Source organism: Ranitomeya imitator, chromosome 7 (assembly GCF_032444005.1).
Source record: "Ranitomeya imitator isolate aRanImi1 chromosome 7, aRanImi1.pri, whole genome shotgun sequence".
NCBI lineage: Eukaryota > Metazoa > Chordata > Amphibia > Anura > Dendrobatidae > Ranitomeya > Ranitomeya imitator.
The window spans coordinates 211,669,596-211,692,181 of NC_091288.1; the positions used below are offsets into that span (position 1 = coordinate 211,669,596).

At 45.5% G+C, this 22,586-nt stretch overlaps 1 protein-coding gene across 2 annotated transcripts in view; it reads right to left on the minus strand.

The window, feature by feature from the left end:
- Nucleotides 1–21,060, minus strand: part of LOC138645412 (rho GDP-dissociation inhibitor 2-like) — a 31,655-nt gene extending 10,595 nt beyond the window's left edge. Inside the window, exons 1-2 of one of the 2 annotated variants that reach the window (XM_069734722.1) lie at nt 20,928–21,060; nt 395–574 (exon numbers count right to left, since the gene is read on the minus strand). In XM_069734722.1, coding sequence (XP_069590823.1) covers nt 395–569 — 175 coding nt within the window. In that variant the 5' untranslated portion in view covers nt 570–574; nt 20,928–21,060. Of the gene's footprint in view, nt 1–394; nt 575–7,551; nt 8,034–20,927 lie in introns of those variants that run through there. The other variant, XM_069734721.1, reaches the window with a different exon arrangement.
- Nucleotides 21,061–22,586: the final 1,526 nt, after the last annotated feature.

Consider the following 22,586-nt stretch of genomic DNA (forward strand, 5'->3'; position numbering starts at 1 on the left):
CGAGAACAGACGGCGCACCGCCGCACAATGCGGGATCTTAAGACTAGATCTACGTCTTATTGTGTCGGTATATTCTGCCGGTCTGGAATTCTATTCAGGAACCATTTATTTCTGAGGAGGAATGAAGCGACAAGGGGAATGTATAAAAATTAATCCTCCGTAGCTGCGGAGAGGCCGATCAAGAATTCTTCACAGGGAAGGGGACATCAATGTCAGGCGGCCGAAGAAAAGCGCAAAATCCATTCAGATTCCAGACAAAAATCAATCGTTACGACGTGTGGCGAGGGACGCAGACAGGAAAAAACGTGCCGAAACGGCGCCCAATGCCGGCAGGGGCCAGGAAAGCCGGGTGACACAATATGGCCGTGTGCCGCCACGTCTGCCGCAGACTCACCCACGGCGGCCGGCAGGTTGCCCAGCAGGGCCTGCTTGTACTTGATCAGACTCTCGTCATCCTTGTCCAGCTCTTGGATCTCCTGCAGGGATTTCTTCTCCGGGGCTTTGTAGTTCAGGTCGGTTTCATCGTCTTGATCATCTTCAACGGGTTTAATCCCATCTTTGTCGGCCATGATGTCTGAAAGGAGAGAAGAAGAGAAGACAGCGGTCAGTGGGGGCACAACGAATCTGAGCGCTGTCTGCTGCCCGGCATCGCGGGAGATTAGCGTAGAGTATAGAGTAGTGCCGCTAGCACGGACTCAACACAAAGCAGAATTCGGAATACAGCTTTGGTTGTAACTAGGGTAAAAAAAAGGAATTCTCTCCTCCCCCCCCCCCCTCTGTAAATTGTACAAGATATAAATAAAAAATGTTCATTTTTTTCCGTAAAATTGCATAGACTGAGACAAATAAAAAAGTTATTGGCTTCCAGCAGATACCACTAGAGGGAGCTCAATGTATGCAGTAAACTCCTGAGCTCAATACATGGTATACAGAAAGAGCCCCTAGTGGTGGCTGCAGACAGGATCTTATGTATCTGTATACAGGGAGCTCCCCCTAGTGGTGGCTGCAGACAGGATCTTATGTATCTGTATACAGGGAGCTCCCCCTAGTGGTGGCTGCAGACAGGATCTTATGTATCTATATACAGGGAGCTCCCCCTAGTGGAGGCTGCAGACAGGATCTTATCATGTATCTCTGTATATAGGGAGCTCCCCCTAGTGGTGGCTGCAGACAGGATCTTATGTATCTGTATACAGGGAGCTCCCCCTAGTGGAGGCTGCAGACAGGATCTTATCATGTATCTCTGTATACAGGGAGCTCCCCCTAGTGGTGGCTGCAGACAGGATCTTATCATGTATCTCTGTATACAGGGAGCTCCCCCTAGTGGAGGCTGCAGACAGGATCTTATCATGTATCTCTGTATATAGGGAGCTCCCCCTAGTGGTGGCTGCAGACAGGATCTTATCATGTATCTCTGTATACAGGGAGCTCCCCCTAGTGGTGGCTGCAGACAGGATCGTATCATGTATCTCTGTATACAGGGAGCTCCCCCTAGTGGTGGCTGCAGACAGGATCTTATCATGTATCTCTGTATACAGGGAGCTCCCCCTAGTGGTGGCTGCAGACAGGATCTTGTGTATCTATGCATACAGGGACCCAGATTTTCACGATTAATCTGTGTATGCTGGGGATTTGGAGCTTTGGATCAGAAATCAGAGCCCCAATCACTGTAAAGATATATTAGGACATCAGCACAGACTACTCTACGTAAATGTTTCTTCTCGCTCAGTGAATATCTAATAAATCTTAGACAATCTCGCTCTGATCAATAAGTAGCGGCGCTGCCATTTCTTGGATAAACATCAGATAATTGCAGATTACCATCTATTGACAGGTAAGATTCTTTTTCTGCAACCTAAAGTGATCTAAATGGATGTTGAGAGAAGCGGGGAAAAAAATAAATTAGAAAATAATGGGTATTTGCTCAGCCACTTAAAGGGGAAGTGCAAGGTGACATGACAAATGTGAGGTGGATGGCTGCCCAGGAACCGCTCGATATAGTCGGATAACGATACATGTACACATTTATATAATATGTAGATATACAACTTCATCTTTTCCAGTGTAAAAAAAAAAAAAATCGTAAAAGAACAAAACAAATGGATGGAAAAGTAAAAAATAAACATGGCAAGTTGGGAAGAAAATGAAGGAGGTGGTGAGAAAAGGTAAGACATTGACAAGGAAGAAAAAAAGGGTTAAAGTGTAAAGAAAATGGAATTGAGGAGGAGGCAACAAGAAAAAGAAAAGAATAATGAAAAAAATGGGGTGAAAAAAAAAGGAAGTAAGGAAGAAAAAAAAAAGTTAAGGAAGAGAAGGAGGTGAGAAATGGAGAAGTGAAGGAAGGATTCAAAAGGAGAAAGGAAAGAGGAAGCAACCAGGAAAGGAAGTAAAGAAAGACAGGAGAAGGAGGAAGTGAGAACTAGAACAACAAACCAGAAGAAAAGATTGAATGAGAAAAAGGAAGTGAAGGAGGTGATAGACGGACGGCATGAGGAATTGAGAAAGATAGAAGGGGAGAAGGGGTTGGAAAAAGGGTAAGAACTGAAGGAAAAAGGGGATAAAAACAGAAGGTTAGAAAAAAGTGGAAGCGAAAAGGTAAGAGAAATTGAGAGAAAAGGAGGGATTAAAAGGGGAAAGGAAAGAACAAGAGAGAAAAGAGGAAGGGGACGAGGAAGTCAGAAAAGGTACAGATAGAAGTCATGGAAAAGAGGGGTGAAAGGGGAAAGGAAGTGGGAAGTGGAAAAAAAACGGGATGAAAAGATGGGGAAAAAAGAAATGAGAAAATGAAGAGGAGGAGGTGTTAAAGAAGAAAGGTCATCAGGAAGATAAGCAATAGAAAAGAGGGGAAGGAAGAAGAGAAAGTGAGTAAAGAAAGGCAGTGGAAGAGGTGAGGAATGTGAGGAAAGGTAAGGAGAGGGAAAAGGAGAAAATAAGGGGGAAAGGAGGAAGAAATTAAAATAAAAGGAGGTGGGTAGAGAACAAAAAGGCAAGAAAGGGAGACCAGAAAGGAAAATGAGAAAGTAATTGAAGAAAAGAAGGTGGAGATAACTAAGGAAAAGAAAGAAAGAAAGAAAGAAAGAAAGAAAGAAAGAAAGAAAGAAAGAAAGAAAGAAAGAAAGAAAGAAAGAAAGAAAGAAAGAAAGAAAGAAAGAAAGAAAGAATTTTAGAGTCAGTGGAAACACTTGGAATCTCTCCTGTCCTTCTAGTAAACCGGACTCCAGGGCTGTACAGGAGGAGTCCGCTTTAGTAGAACTCTAGGCACGTTCTCCTGTTATAACATGAATGCAGCCAGCAGTTTCCGTCATTGTCGCTCTCCGGCCTGCCTCTCCTCCTCATTGTCTTTCCTTGGACACTATGGTGCGGTAGTAAAGATTCTAATGGAAAATTTACAATGCAGGAGATGGCGGTGCTGCTGTGATCTTGGGAGGCTACTTTAAGGGTGCTAAGAAAAAAAAAAAAAAAAACCCGCAGGAGGTGGACAGAAATGTCCTCTCCATTTGCTCTTAGGCCCTGATCAGAATTCCGCCATCGTGCTACAATCCTGCAGAAAAGCCGACCTCATTACTCTGCGGCAACAGAAACCACGGATCAAAGCGTATTGCTAGAAAGCAGAAGCGATCGAACAAGTGGCGCATACAAAGCAGCCGCCGCACGCGGTGACATGATCGCGGCACAAGGCGGCGGTGTCAGATACGTGTCAGTCTATTACACGGCCATCGTATACATCCCAGGGAGCCGACAACGACGCACCTCCAAATATATTCCGTCGTTTCGCCGAAACTCAAGGAGATAAGAAAGAGGCAGATCGCCAGCCGTGAAGAGCGGAGATAAGACGCACCTCACGGGAAGCGACAGACGCGGATCAAACAGCAGAATAAATGCATGAAAATGAGATTTGACGCACAGGGATGAAAAGAGCCAGGGACTAATCAGAAGCACAAATCTCAGTACCTTCTCCAAAGAGCTACCTCAGCCAATAATCCCAACATGGAGAGCCGGAGGGGGACTCAGGATGGTGGCACTCCTGGGGGGACGGCAGCGACATTGGGCACATGTGAGGGCAAACCAGTGCTGCAGCTCCGCTCCCATTGACGTAAACATGCAAGCTGGGCTGAGGCGAGTGTGCATGTCTATAATGGGGTGAGACAATCTTTAAGTCATGTGTATGGCCAACTTGGTTGATCTGGAGCAGACATTTCCATGAAGAGGACTAACCTTTCGGTGCCGTGTAGTGCCCACCTAAAGCAAGGAAATAGCCCCCGCCTAAAGCAATCATATAGTGCTCCACATTCGATCCCATCACAGAAGAAGAAGTCTCCAGGCTCCTCTCTTCTTCTCGTCCGACTACATGCATTACTGACCCCATTCCCTCTCATCTCCTCCAGTCGTCACTACTCACCTAACTACAATCTTTAATCTCTCCCTCCTCTCTGGCATTTTCCCCTCCTCCTTCAAACACTATCATCACACCATTATTAAAGAAACCCTCTCTCGACCCATCCTGCACAAACAACTACAGACCGGTCTCCAATCTCCCCTTCATCTCTAAAGTCTTGTAGCGCCTGATATACTCCCGCCTTACCCGTTACCTCTCCACTCACTCCCTCCTAGACCCGTCACAGTCCGGTTTCCGCCCCCTACATTCGACAGAAACTGCACTCATCAAAGTGACCAATGACCTTCTGACAGCAAACTGTGACCACCCTCTGCTCATTCTTCTTGACCTTTCGACACGGTTGACCATCGGTCACTTGGCATTAAGGACACTGCTCTCTCCTGGTTCTCTTCCTACCTTTCTGACTGCTCCTTCAGTGTTCTGTTCTCTGGCTCCACTTCATCTCCTCTTCCTCTCACTGTTGGGGTACCTCAGGGCTCAGGTCCTTGGCCCCTTCTCTTCTCCCTCTACACGGCCCCAATTGGACAGACCATCAGCAGATTTGGCTTTCAGTACCATCTTTATGCCGACGACACACAACTATATACGTCATTCCCTGACCTTACCCCCGCTGTACTACAGAACGCCACTGACTGTCTGTCCGCAGTCTCCAACATCATGTCCGCTCTCTATCTACATGCTAGCCACCTTAGGGAGAGACCCAAGTTGGGCTAAATGTAGCGGGACGAAAGAGACCGAAAAGCCCTCTACTTAAAGGAAATACATAGTGGATGCTTTCCTGAAATGGAAAGTACTTGCAAGCAGCATAATACAAAGAATAGCAGGTTTACCCAGAATCCTTTGCAGTAGGCGGAGCTATGCAAATTATCTCTTTCCACCCCTGTCTAATCCACAGCGCTTGGAACCGCCAAGCGTGCAATGCTGCGGATTAGTTTCTAAATTTACACAGCCAACCAATTCCTAAGAGATAATTTGCATAGCTCCGCCTACTGCAAAGGATTCTGGGTAAACCTGCTATTCTTTGTATTATGCTGCTTGCAAGTACTTTCCGTTTCAGGAAAGCATCCACTGTGCACTCTCTATCTGAAACTCAACCGCTCCAAAACTGAACTTCTTCTGCCCCCGCCATCTGCTAACCTCCCTAAACCTGACATTTCCCTCTCCGTGGGTGGCACCATAATAACACCCCGGCAGCAGGCGCGCTGTCTGGTGTTATGTTTGACTCCGATCTCTCCTTCACCTCCCATATACAATCTCTTGCCCGCTCGTGCCGCTTACACCTAAAGAACATCTCTAGAATCCGCCCTTTTCTCTCCATGGAAACAACAAAAACCCTCACTGTCGCCCTGATCCACTCCCGCCTGGACTACTGTAATGCTCTGCTAATTGGCCTCCCCCTCACTCGACTTTCCCCTCTCCAGTCCATCCTTAATGCAGCAGCCAGGGTCGTCCATCTGGCTAATCGTTACTCGGACGCGTCCGCTCTTCGCCAGTCGTTACACTGGCTACCCATTCATTACAGGATACAATTCAAAGTACTTGTTCTCACCCACAAAGCTCTCCACAGTGCGGCCCCCTTACATCTCCTCCCTCATTTCTGTCTATCGGCCTAACCGACCGCTGCGCTCTGCAAACGACTTTCGATTAACCTCTGCACTAATCCGTACCTCCAATTCCCGACTCCTAGACTTCTCCCGCGCTGCGCCAATCCTCTGGAATGCTCTACCCCAAGATATTAGGACCATCCACAATTTACATAGTTTTAGGCGCTCGCTCAAAACACATTTGTTCAGAGCGGCCGATCACGTTCCCTAATCAAAGTCAGTGTGTGGTGTGTGTAATATAGTCTTCTATCGTGGATAAAAGTTCCCCGATCTGCCATCCCAATAGTCGGACCCCCACCCATCAGCAAGTTACCCTAGATGACAACTTGTTTTAACCAAACAACACCTTTAAGGCTCCGTGACAACTTGGCATACTATGTCCCCATGTAGAAAACACTTGGCGCCAAATTTCACTTAGACCCTCGTTTTGTGTAAAAAGATAAAATTCTGTAACTTGGCTAGTAGTGCCCCTGTCTGGACCTTTTTCTTTTTTTTTGCTAAAGTGAAAAATTTCCCCCAAAAAAGGGAATGCAAGGAAGCACCATATACCATATACATCTTACGCCTCATGGATGGAACTGGGCTTTATCATTAACTGGCAAAAAAAAAAAAAATTTTTTTTAAAAAAAGCTCAATGACGTTTTTTTCTGTATATTCTAGAAATAAAAAGGAGCAAATGAGGTTAAAATAAAGTGTTGCTGCAGTACCGGTAACCTACAGGCAGGGGGAGCTCCCAACAAGAAACCCCAACAGAAGGGGTCATTCTGGGGTAAATTGGGCAGACAGGAGCCGTCCGGGGGGCGCAGACGAATTACAGCAGATCTGATATTTCATGGTGACACTGAACATCCATCTCCAGAGACCCGAGTGACAAAGCCGACATTCACCATGACATCATGGACTCTGGAGACAGACGGGGTGTAGGCTGGCGGATACCAAGTGATAGGGGCACACATAGGACCCTGCGATGGGAAATAACCACCAGCACTAATTGTAATTAATATTTTATCAGGTTTCACACCATCACCCACAGACCCCGGATAAGACCCCCTCCCCCGGCCGGCTCCTGCCGTCACTGCAGATGCACCAACTTGGGAATATAAAAAATAAATAAATATTATAATAAATTTTCAAAATAATCTCTTTATATAAATCGTTACACATTAGAAAAAAAAAAAAAAACTATAAAACAAAGACTCCATAGATAGAGAGCCGTCATCCAAGAATATAAAATGGCACAAAAAAAAAGGGAACATAAAATGTACAATATAGAACTAGAAAACGTGATCTAAAAACTGGACAGTAAAAGCCCCCCCCCCAAAAAAAAAAAAAAAATCATAAAAAGAACACAAAAATCTAAAATACACCACAATAGAAATTCAAATATTCATAGTAACAAAAAAAAACAAAAAAAAAAAAAATTACGAAATAAATATATATATATTACACACACACACAAAATATATATATAATATACACATTATAATCAAAGCCATGCAATAAAATGATGGAATCTTTATTATAAAAATGCAGCAGCCGAGCTGATCTCACCTCTGTAACAAACTGTCAGCCACATAAGTTCCAACAGCTGTCCGCCAAATTCGCAGACGTCGACTCCCAACATTTCCCACTTGGTCCCCATCATAGTCCAAAAAAATAAAAAAAAAATATAACAATATTTCTAAAGAAAAATAAATAAATAAACTGATGGGAGAAGTCCTTGCCTGGAAGAGAATGAGGCGATCTGGTGCTTTTTTTTCCTGCTTTATTTTATTTTATTTTTTTTTAAAGAGCCATCAAAAAAAGACAAAGTGGAGAGATCCCCGTCACAAATCTTCCTTCTGCGAGGAATACCTGAGCAAGAGAAGACGTAATGGGGAAAAAAAAAAGAAAGAAAAAAGGGCTTGTTGGCGGTGGCCGGTGCTGATTTGCAGTGTGGAGCCCTCCCCTCCCTGCGCACATCATACATACAGCCCAGCGCTCGCCCCCCTCTCTGCTGCGTGCGGCGGCACAGCAATCCCTGCAATGATCTCATCCTTGTCTGTGCAGCACCAGAATACCAACACCAGCCCGGCTGCGGCAGAGCGAGGCCCACGGCGCGGCACAGATGGGGAGAAAAATTTAAAAAAAAAAAAAAAGGATCCTTGTGGAATCCAATCTAGATACTGTCCAATTGAAAGGCTGTAGAAACGCTCACACACAAAAAAAAAAAGCTTAAAAAACGCTTTGAGATAAGAAAGTCTTCTGAAAACTGTGTTTTTCACTTCTTGAAGCGTGGCCCATGTGAGCAGACCACCACTATAAGGACCTGCGGTTACTGGGGGCCCATTTTGTAGATTTTTTTGCTTTGTGACCCACAAGCTTCCAGTTCCGTCACGGGGAGTATGGTGGCAACGACCGATGTGACAGGTAATGAGGAGCGATTGCCGTCTTCACTTTGAATGGACTTGTAATACCAGTCACAGCCTGTGGTTAGGCGGGGGTGCTGTTTTTTTTTTTTAATAAGGCCTCAATCCCAGACTAGCCGGGTAATTAGATGCATCGCAGACCATTTCCTCTCCACTTCCACATATTTGACTTATAATTAAGGGATAATTAGTGGGGAGGGATGAGCAGAGATGATTATTATAACGATGGTCGATCCAGCCATTATTTAGCCGCCTGACCCTGAAGATGAGGATTATGGCACCATTTCAGGATCTCATTACATTAGCCTGAGTGCAGGAACATAGAGCGTCCCCCTGGAGGACTCCCCCGTGTAATACTTCAACTCCCCTGTGGGGGCACCGCAGGGACATTAAACACTTCCAACAGATGAATCTAAAAAACACTGCAACCGAGTGGTGGAAAAAAACACTACTCACAGCTGAGGGTCTGCTACAATTGTACATAGTCTGCACTTCAGAGGGGGGGGGGGGGGGGAAGATGCATTTTTTCCTGCGCTGATACATTGTAGCAGAAAAGCAGCTGGAAAAAAAAAAAAAACATAATCCACAAAGAGCAACCATCAGCTGAAACAAGTATATTTCTAAACAGCTCCTTCACCCCTGCTGAGGACATGAAGGGTTGTCAGAGGGAGGTCTTGCAAATCTGGAGCCAGAATGATGAGATCACAAAATTTATCCTAAGAAGATCCCCCCCCCATGGATCCAGCGCTGCTTACAGCAGAAGACAAATATGTTTAACCATTTCACTGCTTTTTATCCATAGGAACAGAACCTACGTACTATATACAGTGTATATGCATATATACTGTTCATCCAGGGCCTTCTGTTTCATGATCATAGTGTCAAATCTACAGCTGTTAACTTAAAAAGGGAAAAGGGTAATTGTTGGAAAGAACTGATCCCCGGCGATCAATCATGATCATCAGGGAAAGATGCACATTTTCCCTGCGGTGGCCACTGCTGGTGATGTGTGGTATTACACGATGCTAATGTAAATGAATGGGTGACTATGTCATGCAGTCGCGTCGAGTCCTCCAGAGCAGACCATTAATGCAATCAAGTGATGTCCAAAGGGATAAAGCATTAGGGGACCCTTATCCTCCACCACAGAGAATATTTAATATTAATGACCCCTAAAATAATAAGAAACTGCCCTCTAGGTGGCGCACTATCGCTTTAACATTCGCTTAAAAGGGACATTCCAAGTGAGGATCATCAGTATTTAGAGTCACCCAGGACAGATACTTGCACTCATGATGTAATTTATTTCCGACAGTGTCTCCCATCAGGTCTACTGACACAAACCACAGACTTGGGAGATTTCCTTCCAACTGGGAGTAAAAGGGCGTGTCCTTACCATTTAAGGAAGTGGACAACACGGATTGGACAATGTCAGAGAATGTAGGGACACGCCCCAAAGTAACACCACCAGATGGCCATACACCCTCCTAAGTAACAACACCCAGTGGCCATTTTATTCTTAAAATTTCTTGGAGGTATAAACAGAGGATTCGCACAACACAGATGTCTAGGAAAAGAAGCTCCTGACTTGTCATTTGTTGGGGGAAAACTTGTATTCACTAAATAGACAGATCAGGAGACTACACAAGCCCCTTTAAGAAAAAAAAAGGCATCCAGTAACCAGATTTCAGCAGTATCCACTCCAAGAAATAAAAAAAAAAAATAAAAAAAAATAAAAAATCATAAAACAGACTGAAGACAACACCGCCATAGGGGGAGAAAGAAGTAAATATCCCAGGATCACAAGACACTCACAAGGGGATTTGGCCCTCAAGGAAACCAAAATGTTCAGATTAAAAGAAGTTAATCAAGTTAGGAGGAGGTTATAAGGCTTCAAATATCCAATCTGTGCCGGCCAAACAGGCTCAAGTTCCTCCATTGAGGTCATCTTCTGAAATACGGAACAAGCTGACGTCTTGGCATCGGACTACTCAATCTTAAGATTTAGGAAGGTCTTTAAAGAGCTACCAAAGCCCATCTGGAGCATAGATGTTCCCAATATCTTCAGAAATATTTTGAACTTGAATATTCTGAACCGAGGAACCTTCTAGGAGTGAAAGATCTACCACCATCATCTTCATGAACATCACACCGAGCAGATACGTTTCTCCAGATGATGAAGATCACATCCCGAGTGCTCACCTTACTTTCAAGCTTGTGGAACATGGCCGCCTATATAGATGTTAGATACCAACTGGTGGTCTAGAATTGAATGATCTGGACCTTCTGGATAATTTGATAAGAACATCGACCAATATGAAGACCATCCAAGCCTTCTTGCAACGTTTGTGGAAGATAGAGTGGAACCCCCCCAAAAAAAAAAAAAAAAAAAAGGTACCTCCACCAAAAGATAGGAGTCCTCATCTTCAAACAGATAGCCCCAACATCATCCAGACCATGGTGACAAATTCTTCATTAGATGGACATTCTTTACCATAGCTTGAGCTTCAAGAATCACCCCCCCCCCCCCTTAGTCCTTTGGAAGGATGCTCCAAGATTACGTTCCACCTTTGTTCCGCCAGTAACGAAAAAGTAATGCAAACAGATTCATCGTGTTAGGAGGGCCACCAAATATTAACACAGGCCATGTCCTATGGGTTGGTAATAAGGAAGGATTAGGAAGGAAAGGTCTTCATAAAGACACAACTTAAAATATGAAAATAAAAAAAAAACAGGAACCAGATCCTAAGGACCAATATCTTCATTTTTTTCAGGACCCATGGTCAGGTCTCTTGTTTTAGCTTATTCTTAAAACCGTTGACCCTGAAAAAAAATAAAATGGGTCACCAAGAAAGTGTCTGCCAAGGATGATTTTTAGAAATTGGAATTGTTATTTTTTTTTTTGACTAAAGTTGTCCCTCCTTTTAGCCAAATTGAAAGAACTTAAGAGGAGGTGATGTGCCCGCAGAACGAACTTCTCAAATCGGTCGATGGACCCCAAGAGCCATGTTAAGACTTTCCAACAAGATAATGAGTGGTAACCACTACTGTGGGAGACAACCATGAATTCCACTTTCATAGGCGTCCCCCAACCTCCCCCCCCAAAAAAAAATTCCTTTAAGTAGCACAATGGTGTCCAATTTGGGCAAGTGCAAGTCATCGATAGCGCCATATTGGCCAAGTCTCAATTTCCACCATGGAGCCTGCCCTTAAAAATGTGCCGCCACCACACAGCGTACGGACAAGCGCGGCGCTGGGAGAAAGCAGACTGTTTGTAGTCTCAGACGCCCCTTTAAGCAAGTGGCGCCTTTCCGTGTAGGATAATGTCATGTAAGGTAAACAGAAAGACGGGAGGGTTCACATAATTTTTGCGGCTGTATCACGGCTCCCATTAATTGTCATGTTTCACCGGCGCCTTTCTCCGAGGCTCACAATGATTTATTTGGATAAAACACGTAGACGTCTCTCGTCCGGGCTCCGGTACCGGTTAGCAGATGCCACGGCGAGCTGCCAAGTGGAGGCATTACTCCTGAGACCGATGACACTGTCTGTACACATGACGAGAACGGCACAATTACCAAACTTCTTAAAGACGTAAAATTATCCAAAATAAAAATATATTAAAAAAAATAAAAAAAAATTCCTAAATTGATATGGTAAAGTCCATCACAGAGAATGTGTGACTTGCTCTGCGCATTACTGTCGGAGCTCCAAAAAAAACGCAAAGAGCCTCTCCATTCCTGATAACTTGGGAACACGTCGGGCCCATCCTATTATGGCCAAGAAGAAGGCACCATTTTTGGGAGCGCTGCTCGGTCTCCCAAACCAGTCCCTACCTGCAATGGAGGCCAAACAAGGCTGAACCCTGCACCTTCCTGGGGGGTGAACCAGCTCTAAAATATGTGACCCGATCTGTAGGAAATAAAAGGATTTCCAAACCATCTAAGTTTGCCAAGGACGCCCATTGTTTGGGCGAGGGCTAGGGTGGGGGGGGGGAGGATGGGTTGAGCCTTATTGTTGTAGAGCACAGGAGAGTCATCAGCCGGACGCCGGCACGGCCGACGCTGTACATGGAGGATGCCCACATGACGCTGTGCCAGGAATTCCAATATCTGTCTGTCCGGGGGAACGACAATAATAGACGGCGTCACGTTTTACGAGGCGGAGGGGGGGAGAGCGTTACAGACGCCGGCATTGTTCCGATGAATAATTAGGTTAAATGAATCTCAGAACGGAGCGGATCACGTTCTGAGCTGGAGATGATAAAATAGGAACATTTCCATGAAAAAAAAAAAATCCAGAAGAAAAAAGAAAAAAAATCCAAATATGTACAAACAAACAACACGAGCGACAAAGAGGCAAGCGAAAAATAGTCACGTCAGGTAGTAGTGCAATAGCTGAAAGACCAGCTTTACACCCATCAGAGGCGGGAATATGGAGCCGAATGACAAAATTATATAAATTAATAGCCCTCACCCCCGGGTTAGGTTGGACCCTACGGACTACAATGGCTACTTTATCGGCTACCCTGGTAGTTGTGTCCATGTTTACCCCCTTTATGGGGTATCATATATCGCCTAAATAATGGAATGGCTTTTCTAAAGTTTTGAAAAAGAATGGTGAAAGCATCCGGGCCGATGACGCCCCAATGGTCGGCCCCAGAGATCAGCGTAGAGAGAGAGGGCAGAGGATTTCTACAGTCAGAAATGGTGGTGGAAAAAAAGTATAACAATGTGGGTGAGGTTTGGGGTAGAAAAAAAGTTTTCCATTCTTATGCTGGAGTTTTCTTAAAAGACTACATTGGCATAAAAGGTGCAAAGTAGCACTTACAGCATTTAATACTATCAGTGGTAAAAAAACAAACATATATATATATTAATATATATATATTAACCAGATGGTGGCCCGATTCTAAAGCATCGGGTATTCTAGAATATGTATGTATATAGTAGCCACATAGTATATAGCACAAGCCACGTAGTATATAGCAGACAAATACTACGTGGTCTGTGCTATATACTATGTGGCTGCTATATACATACATATTGTAGAAAACCCGATGCATTAATACAGGCCACGCAATATATAACAGTGGCCACGCAGTATATAACACAGCCGCGTACTATATAACACAGCCCATGCAGTATATAACACAGCCCAAATAGTATATAACACAGGCCACGCAGTATATAGCAGCTGGCGGCAGGCGCAATTGCATCGTCGGACTACGGAAGGTGAGCATAGCAGTTTTTTTTTTTCATTATTTTTAACATTAGATCTTTTTACTATTGATGCTGCATAGGCTGCATCAATAGTAATAACTTGGTCACACAGGGTTAATAGCGGTGGTAACGGAGTGAGTTACCCGCGGCATAACGCAGTCCGTTACCACTGGCATTAACCCTGTGTGAGCGGTGACCGGAGGGGAGTATGGAGCGGGCGCCGGGCACTGACTGTGGGGAGTAGGGAGGGACTAACCGGACTGTGGCCGTTGCTGATTGGTCGCGGCAGCCATGACAGGTAGCTGGCGAGACCAATCAGCGACTTGGATTTCCATGACAGACAGAGGCCGCGACCATTGAATATCCGTGACAGACAGAAGGACAGACAAAAAGACGGAAGTGACCCTTAGACAAGCATATAGTAGATATAGCCACTGGAGGCGCTGTTACATTTATCCTCCGAACTGGTATATGAATCAAATGCAAAAAGGCGGCGCATTAGTCATCGGGTCGGTTGCGTCACACTCTCCGTCATTCTCCTGTTTCATAAAAACCTGCTCCAACTCGCAGACTCTATACAAAGTCACAATGAGACTACAGCAGATCGAGACGTCTTAGAATTTTTTATTTATTTTTTTTTTTTTGGGGGGGGGGGGGGGTGTATGTCAGTCTTTATTCTCCCATTTTCCATCAATATGGGGGTCAGGAGGACCCGGCTCTTTTGTATTCCTCATAGTTTGTATTCCTCATATAAACTCATCCTGATCCTGAAACGCGTTTCAGGATCAGGATGAGTTTATATGAGGAATCACTTTAATTAAACTCTGCAGGACATGGATTACAGCCCGCGATCCATGTGTTGATTAAAAGCTATACATTAGACTGCCTGTGTTATCTGCACAGACTTGTTTGTTTTAGTTCAAAAAGAAAAAAAAGAATAAGATTACATAAAGTCAGGCCCATTCAAGATAAAGTAAATATAAGAAAAAAAAAAAGTAGGGAGAGTACAGGACCAGAAGATACAGATCTTGTCAGGTGATGGTAAAAAGTTGTGGTAAAAAAAACAAAACACACACATTGTAGTAATACTGCGACGTCTAGTCACTGACAAATAAGCAAGTGCCCCCAAAAGCTGCATAATAAAGTCCAATAGGGAAGAACCCTGCGACATTCACAGACCCCGGCGTCAGCACTCGCCGTATTACTAAGGACCCCGACACGGACGCTCACATGTGTTTTATCAATTGTTGGTTAGTAAAAAAAATAAATAAATAAAATTATTACGGAGGGAGAACAAAAGAATTTCTGGCACAGGAGCTGCTATAGCGGGAGAGAACCAAAACAACGATCCACAACATGAGAAACATGTCCAGGCTGCCAAAGGTGTAAGAAAGTACAGGACCGAGAATCAGGAGAGAATGGTCCACAAATAGCAACAAATACAGTGAGCGCAGCTCTGGGGTATAATACAGGAGGTAACTCAGGATCAGTAATGTATGTATACAGTGACTGCACCAGCAGAATAGTGAGTGCAGCTCTGGGGTATAATACAGGATGTAACTCAGGATCAGTAATGTAATGTATGTATACAGTGACTGCACCAGCAGAATAGTGAGTGCAGCTCTGGGGTATAATACAGGATGTAACTCAGGATCAGTAATGTAATGTATGTATACAGTGACTGCACCAGCAGAGTAGTGAGTGCAGCTCTGGAGTATAATACAGGATGTAACTCAGGATCAGTAATGTAATGTATGTATACAGTGACTGCACCAGCAGAATAGTGAGTGCAGCTCTGGGGTATAATACAGGAGGTAACTCAGGATCAGTAATGTATGTACTCAGTGACTGCACCAGCAGAATAGTGAGTGCAGCTCTGGGGTATAATACAGGATGTAACTCAGGATCAGTATTGTGACAGTTTACACAGTAATTTGACTCTTTGTAGCCCAATTCTATATGTAAAGATTAGTTTAAGCATTTTTCCAGCAGATAGGACAGGGGCACTGGTGATATAGACGCTCGGGAACCTACAACAATCCAGCGACTGGATGACCTAAGTCGCTTCCTATAGGTGGCAATAGAGTTCTAATCTTCTCTCTCTCTCTGAAAAGACAATTTGGATGAACGAAGGACATTTTTAGGTTTGTTGATGAAAATTTGTTGGAGCATTCTAAAAGATCTTTATTGTAGGAAGGTGCGATATGTTTACGTACTGACCAGATACGGTATATGCCCCTTGTCACTATACGCCATTAGGAACCAAAGCTTCCTGTGGGACCTTGTACATAGAGCGATGGGCTCATCAGGTGGGTGAAGTCTCCAAGATATAGGCCAGGGTGAGCAGCACGGACCGGAGGAGATCATACATATATATTGTCCATTTCTGCTGTATCAGCGAGGACCACAGATAGGCAAGTGCAGCTGGAAACAGTAGATGCAGCTGGAGGGCAGTAACACAGGAACAGCAGAGATGCAGACAATCCGATATCTTTCAGCAGGGACGCAGTTAACCACAGGAACAGCAAAGAGTTGAAGCAACAATATTTAATAAGATTAGTATAAAATAGGGTACGAGTTGTGAGAGCAATAGCGCCTGGAATAAATGGACTGAGTTTAGGAGAGTATCAGTAAGACGCTGGAAAGGAGTAGAGAGCGTCAGGGAGAATAATTAGTAAGGAGGGAAAGAGGAGGCCAACTCCTACAAAAGCACATGGTACAAAGGTGTAACACCTTCCTGAATACTCAGGCCACTCATGGATGCCTGAGCCAGGCCTAAAAGGACTTAAGTGAAGAAATCAGAGATGTACGCTGGGTTAAATTGGGTAAATAGGTAGCTGACCGTAAGAGAAGCAAGGCCGGGCGCATGGACATACGTACTGTAGACCTCCGTAGCTTACAGGTGATGCTACTAGTACATAGGCCCTTTCTCTACCACCGAAGGTTAGGAATTGAGGCGTCCATATCCGCCTCGGAGAGGTCAGTCATTGACTCACTAAGGCCGTGATGGTGACACATTCACGGGTTTATGGCACCAGGTCATTCCATAGGCACAACGACAAGTTGTTCCTCATCCTCGAGATAAAGGTTACCGGGGAGTGTTCTGTTGGGCAAATTCCTTTCAACAAGTCAAGATACTTCCTCATAGTAACTGAAAGACAACAACGGTGAGGACAACCCCCACCTGAGAAAACTGAGGGTAGAGGAAAGAACCTGGATATTTTATCCACCGTACAGAAGAAAACAGGTGAAGTTATTATAGTATCTGGCCCTCAAAATGTGTCCCCAGATATGGAAGCTACGATGAAGCAAGGTTGGCTGGAGGTGCCACCATCTTTGGCCACCAAGCCACCACCACTCATCAGTAGGGTTATATCTCAGTGTGCTTGATTGACCACCACCCCATTCACAACCCCGGTTCTCAGCATTGGTGGTGGTGGTCCATTGGTCAGATATCCAGCAGGTGTGGAGAATGTCCAAACTTGAGACAAACCGTTCAAAAGGGAATGAGGCCCGAGCAGCAAAACCACCTGTAACCGGAGGACAGGTATGTGGAACAGTTCTCCTCACCAATGGAGACCGAGTTGAGAGATACCTTCATGCTGCCATTTGCTGGTGGACCACCACAGAGCGGACCACCACAGAGCGGACAACCGGTTCTCCACAATCCTACAATACAACATTTCCTACTTTTCAGCCACCGTACAAAGCAAAGCATCAGGCGCCAATGAGGAATGACGGATAAAAGTCTCCTCGAGAATTCAAAAAAGAATAAGTCACCGGGAGCTCAAAGAGACAGATTCCGATATATCTCCTTGTAAGGAGGGTGAGGACACCTTCACAGATCCGGACTTCTCCAGCGTCTACAGACTTGTCAGACCATCTTCCAGAAACTTCAGGAATGTCCATTCATCACTTCATCTAATCACGCACCTACACCGTACCCCACAGGCCCGATAATATTCCAGAAGCGTCATAAGGGGGGCCGATGTCAGGGTCTCTGGGGCGACTCCGAGCTGGAAATGTGCGACATTAAAATACGAAGGCGGCAGGCATTAGTTTCAATGAGATACGTAGAAGGGAACTAAAGCAAGTCTGTGTTGTATGGAGAGGTATTCTCCTGTATAGCAGACCCCACGTCCTGTGAGCGCAGCAATACATGAACGTAGATGGGAGTCACACGGATCGGAAGACAACTGGTGCTAAGAAATCAGAACTCGTGGAAACCGGAGATTATACTAAAGGGGACATGGAAATAAGGAAACTGTATGTAGACTCAACAGAGCTCCCCCAGAGCCAGCCAGCCCCCCTCACAGCAAAAAGTGAGCCAGCCAGCCAGCCCCCCTCACAGCAAAAAGGGAGCCAGCCAGCCAGCCCCCCTCACAGCAAAAAGGGAGCCAGCCAGCCCCCCTCACAGCAAAAGTGAGCCAGCCAGCCAGCCAGCCCCCCTCACAGCAAAAGTGAGCCAGCCAGCCAGCCCCCCTCACAGCAAAAGTGAGCCAGCCAGCCCGCCCCCCTCACAGCAAAAGTGAGCCAGCCAGCCCGCCCCCCTCACAGCAAAAGTGAGCCAGCCAGCCCCCCTCCTCACAGCAAAAGTGAGCCAGCCAGCCCCCCTCACAGCAAAAGTGAGCCAGCCAGCCCCCCTCACAGCAAAAGTGAGCCAGCCAGCCCCCCTCACAGCAAAAGTGAGCCAGCCAGCCCCCCTCACAGCAAAAGTGAGCCAGCCAGCCCCCCTCACAGCAAAAGTGAGCCAGCCAGCCCCCCTCACAGCAAAAAGGGAGCCAGCCAGCCCCCCTCACAGCAAAAAGGGAGCCAGCCAGCCCCCCTCACAGCAAAAAGGGAGCCAGCCAGCCCCCCTCACAGCAAAAAGGGAGCCAGCCAGCCCCCCTCACAGCAAAAAGGGAGCCAGCCAGCCCCCCTCACAGCAAAAAGGGAGCCAGCCAGCCCCCCTCACAGCAAAAAGGGAGCCAGCCAGCCCCCCCTCACAGCAAAAAGGGAGCCAGCCAGCCCCCCTCACAGCAAAAAGGGAGCCAGCCAGCCCCCCCTCACAGCAAAAAGGGAGCCAGCCAGCCCCCCTCACAGCAAAAAGGGAGCCAGCCAGCCCCCCTCACAGCAAAAGGGAGCCAGCCAGCCCCCCTCACAGCAAAAAGGGAGCCAGCCAGCCCCCCTCACAGCATCACAGTGCCCCCCACAATAGAGCCAGCCAGCACCCCATACAGCATCACAGTGCCCCAAAGGGAGCCAGCCAGCACCCCTCACAGCAAAAGGGAGCCAGCCCCCTCACAGCGCCAGTGCCCCTCCACAAGGGAGCCAGCCAGCACCCTCACAGCGCCACAGTGCTCCCTCACAAGGGAGCCATCATCCCTCACAGCGCCAGTGCCCCTTCACAGGGGAGCCAGCCCCCCCCCACAGCAGTGTCCCCAAAAGGGAGCCAGGCAGCACCCCCTCACAGTGCAACTCCACTAGAGAGCCAACCAGCCCCCTCACAGCACCATTGTCCCTCCACAAGTGACGCATCCAGCACCCCTCACAGCGCCACTCCACAAGGGAGCCAGCACCCTCACAGCAAAAGGGAGCCAGCCAGCCCCCCTCACAGCACCAGTGCCCTCATAGTAAAAGGGAGCCAGCCAGCACCCACTCCACTGTGCAGAGCTGCAGTACCCTATTCGGCCACATGGACGTAGATGGCGCTCTGCTAGGTACTGTATCACACAGTGATGCAAATCCTGGATACCCCATTCAACAGTGCGACTTCAGAGACATTAGTGACCTGAGAACAAACCTCACACACTGCTTTTACACTGCAGAAAATAAGATCAATCCTGGATCAGTCCCCCAAACTCATCTTCTCTGAAGCAGTTTCCGACCTGTCCAGATGTGGACGATCCCTAACGGCCGCCATGGCGCATCTTACAGGGGGCACCACCCACAGCCCCAATGATCACGTCCTCTCTGGTTCAGAGCCTCGTCTGTGTCAGTCTTTACTGCGGCTCTTGAGTTCTGTTCATGAACCAGGACGTGTGGGCTCAACACATCGCAGGATCTCACTCCTGTGCTGGTAGTTTGTTACAATGCATCAGTGCAGATTCCAGGCTAAGAGGATTGGGAAGACAGGATACAATTGTAGCAAAACATCAGCCGTGAGAAGTAAAGGAGGTTTCCATTCACTGACAGCAAGAAGATCTTACAATTAGAAAAACGCAGAATCCGTGATTGGAAGAAACGACTCCAAGGCTTCACCCTACAAGTCAGGAATCTACATCGAGTCCCAACCCGTCCCCACCGTGCGATGCAGCGCAGCCCAAAGGGTTAATGACGGCCCAGGAGAGGCTCAGGGAACCGGTCTAACCGGAAAATTCACACTCCCCAAAAAATATTTTAGTTGCCGGATTGTTGCAGAAAAGTAAAAATCCCCGAATGGGAAAGTTTTGAATCAGAGACGGTCCAAAAATGGAGGAAATTGTGCAAATGACGACCGAAAGCAGCTCAGGGGACCATCAGGGGATTGCACTACGAGCGATTGCCCAACATTACATATAAAGTGGGATGAAATCCGCGGCGGAGCACGGATTTTAGCTACAGAGGGAGCAACTTGGAAGTAATTCATGCAGCGGCATTAACCCTTGCAATTGCTTATAGTGCAACTCCTTAATATATTCCCATATACTGGATCAGGCTGTGGCGCAACTGCGAGGCCCCCCCTATACATGAGGCTGTGGCAGGACTGCGAGGCCCCCCCTATACATGAGGCTGTGGCGGGACTGTGAGGCCCCCTATACATGAGGCTGTGGCGGGACTGAGGCCCCCCTACGTATCAGGCAGTGGTGGAACTACAAGGCCCAGCAATAGGCATTCAGGAGAAGCAAGTGCCAGATTATAGTTGTGCTCGCCAGGTGGGCGCCACCCAATACTCCGCGTCCAGCCCTATTGATACTTCTGTGCACTGACGCACATAGCACAATGCCCCTTTACCCCCAACCTGTACCTGCAGGACCACCTGACGGCGCCGCTGTCACCTGCACAACCCCAATAAATGACCCCCCGCCATTAATATACCTCCTGGTGCCCCATAGTGGGGTCTAAGCACACAGGAGGGACCTAGGTGACAATTTCCAGCCACAGTGGGTGCCCATCTGCCCCATGTCCCTTCCCATAAGTCATGGCTGGAGCCCGACCCAACCCCAATCACCCAACGTGCGAAGTTCAGCCCCACAGATCTCGCCCCTGTGCGCTCAGTGCCCCCCTATTCCTACCCAGACCCCAGGAAGGAAGCAGTGCAGCCATGTATCCCCCCTACCTCTGCCTGCAGTGGTGCTGGGCTCCTGGGGGCTCAGGCTGCTGCTGCTACTGCACAGGGTGGAAGAAGTGCTGAAGTTCTGAGCTGGCCACGCCCTGTGCACTTTGCAGCCAATGAGCGGGGGTCCTGGGCTCTCACACAGGAGGGGTGGGCTGCACTCAGGAACTGGCAGACAGGAAGTGGCTGCAACAAAGCTGACATTCTCCTGCTCACAAGGGGTTAAAGGGGGGTGTGAATTGGGCCTTAGGTGCCTCCTTACTTACTTTTACTTTTCACTTTTTTTCCCCTTTTCAATCCTGTGAAGGGTCCTGGATTTGGGGTCTTCAAAGTTACTGCACTTCTAGCAAACTTTTCACATGTTACAAAAGTTTTGATTGGCGATTGGTGATTTTCATCCGTATTTGGTCAGTGTTTGTATCAGTTCCATCATATTTTGGGGGCAAAGGAGATTTCTTGTTTCTTCTATCGAGCAAACATTAAAATGTCAGATGGAACTCGTACGTGAAATCCCAATATCTGCATAATGGGGCTGTAAAAAGGACTTGGGGGGGGGGGGGGGGGTTTCCTCTATTTTTTCTCTATTTTCTTTTTCTATTTTCCCTTTACTTATTTTTTAATTAATTAATTTTATTTTTTTTATTTTTTATGTTGTGTTTATTTTTCTAGATTAATTATTTACTTGCCTTTGTATTTACATATTTATTTTAATTTTTACTTTTTTATGTTTATTTTTATATATATATTTACTCTTTACTTATTTTTATTTATTTTTTACTTTTTTTATATTGCCTATTTTTTTTCTCTATTTTCCCTTTATTTACTTATTTTTTCTTTATTTTAATGTTTACTTTTTATGTTTTTTTATATTCTTCTTATTTTTTTTTTATATTAATTCTTTACTTATCTTTTTATTTATGTACATTTTTACTTTTTATGTTGTGCTTATTATTTTTTTTTATATATATTTACTTATCTGTTTACTATTTTTTACGGGTTGTTTTTTTTTTTTTTTACACTTATTATTTTTTCTCTCTATTTTTCTCTATTTTTCTTTTTCCTTAACTTTTTATTTCTATACCGTTTACATTTTTTTTACAAATATTTTCTATTTATTTTCCCTTTATTGATTTAACTTTGTATTTATTTATTTTTTATGTTATTTTTTTACATTTATTATTTTTTTCTCTTTCCCATTGTTTACTTATCTTTTTATTTATTTATTTTTTACTTTTTTAAGTTGTTTATTTATTTTTTAAATATTTTGATAGTCAATGCAAAACTTTGATAATTGCCAACCTTCCCATGATCCCCGGACAACTAGTGATCCCCAACCTGCGTCTCTGCAGCTGTGCAAAAAAAAAAAAATTACATTAAAAAGTGACAAAGAATAAATAAAAAAAAAAGGAAAAAAATGTCCTTATGTTACATCTAATACAACAGAATAAGTGTAGAATGATGGAGAACACATTATCTGTAGTTTTAGAAAACGTTTGATATGTCATAGACCCCACCGGTCAGTAAATTAAAGGGATTATTCTCCAGCATGCACACAGTGGTGCATGGATGCAATGTAACGTTGTAACCTCTCTGTGACTGTATTCCTGCCCATTAAATATTATGTCCATTGATATCAATTAAAAAAATGTATCCTTACCAATA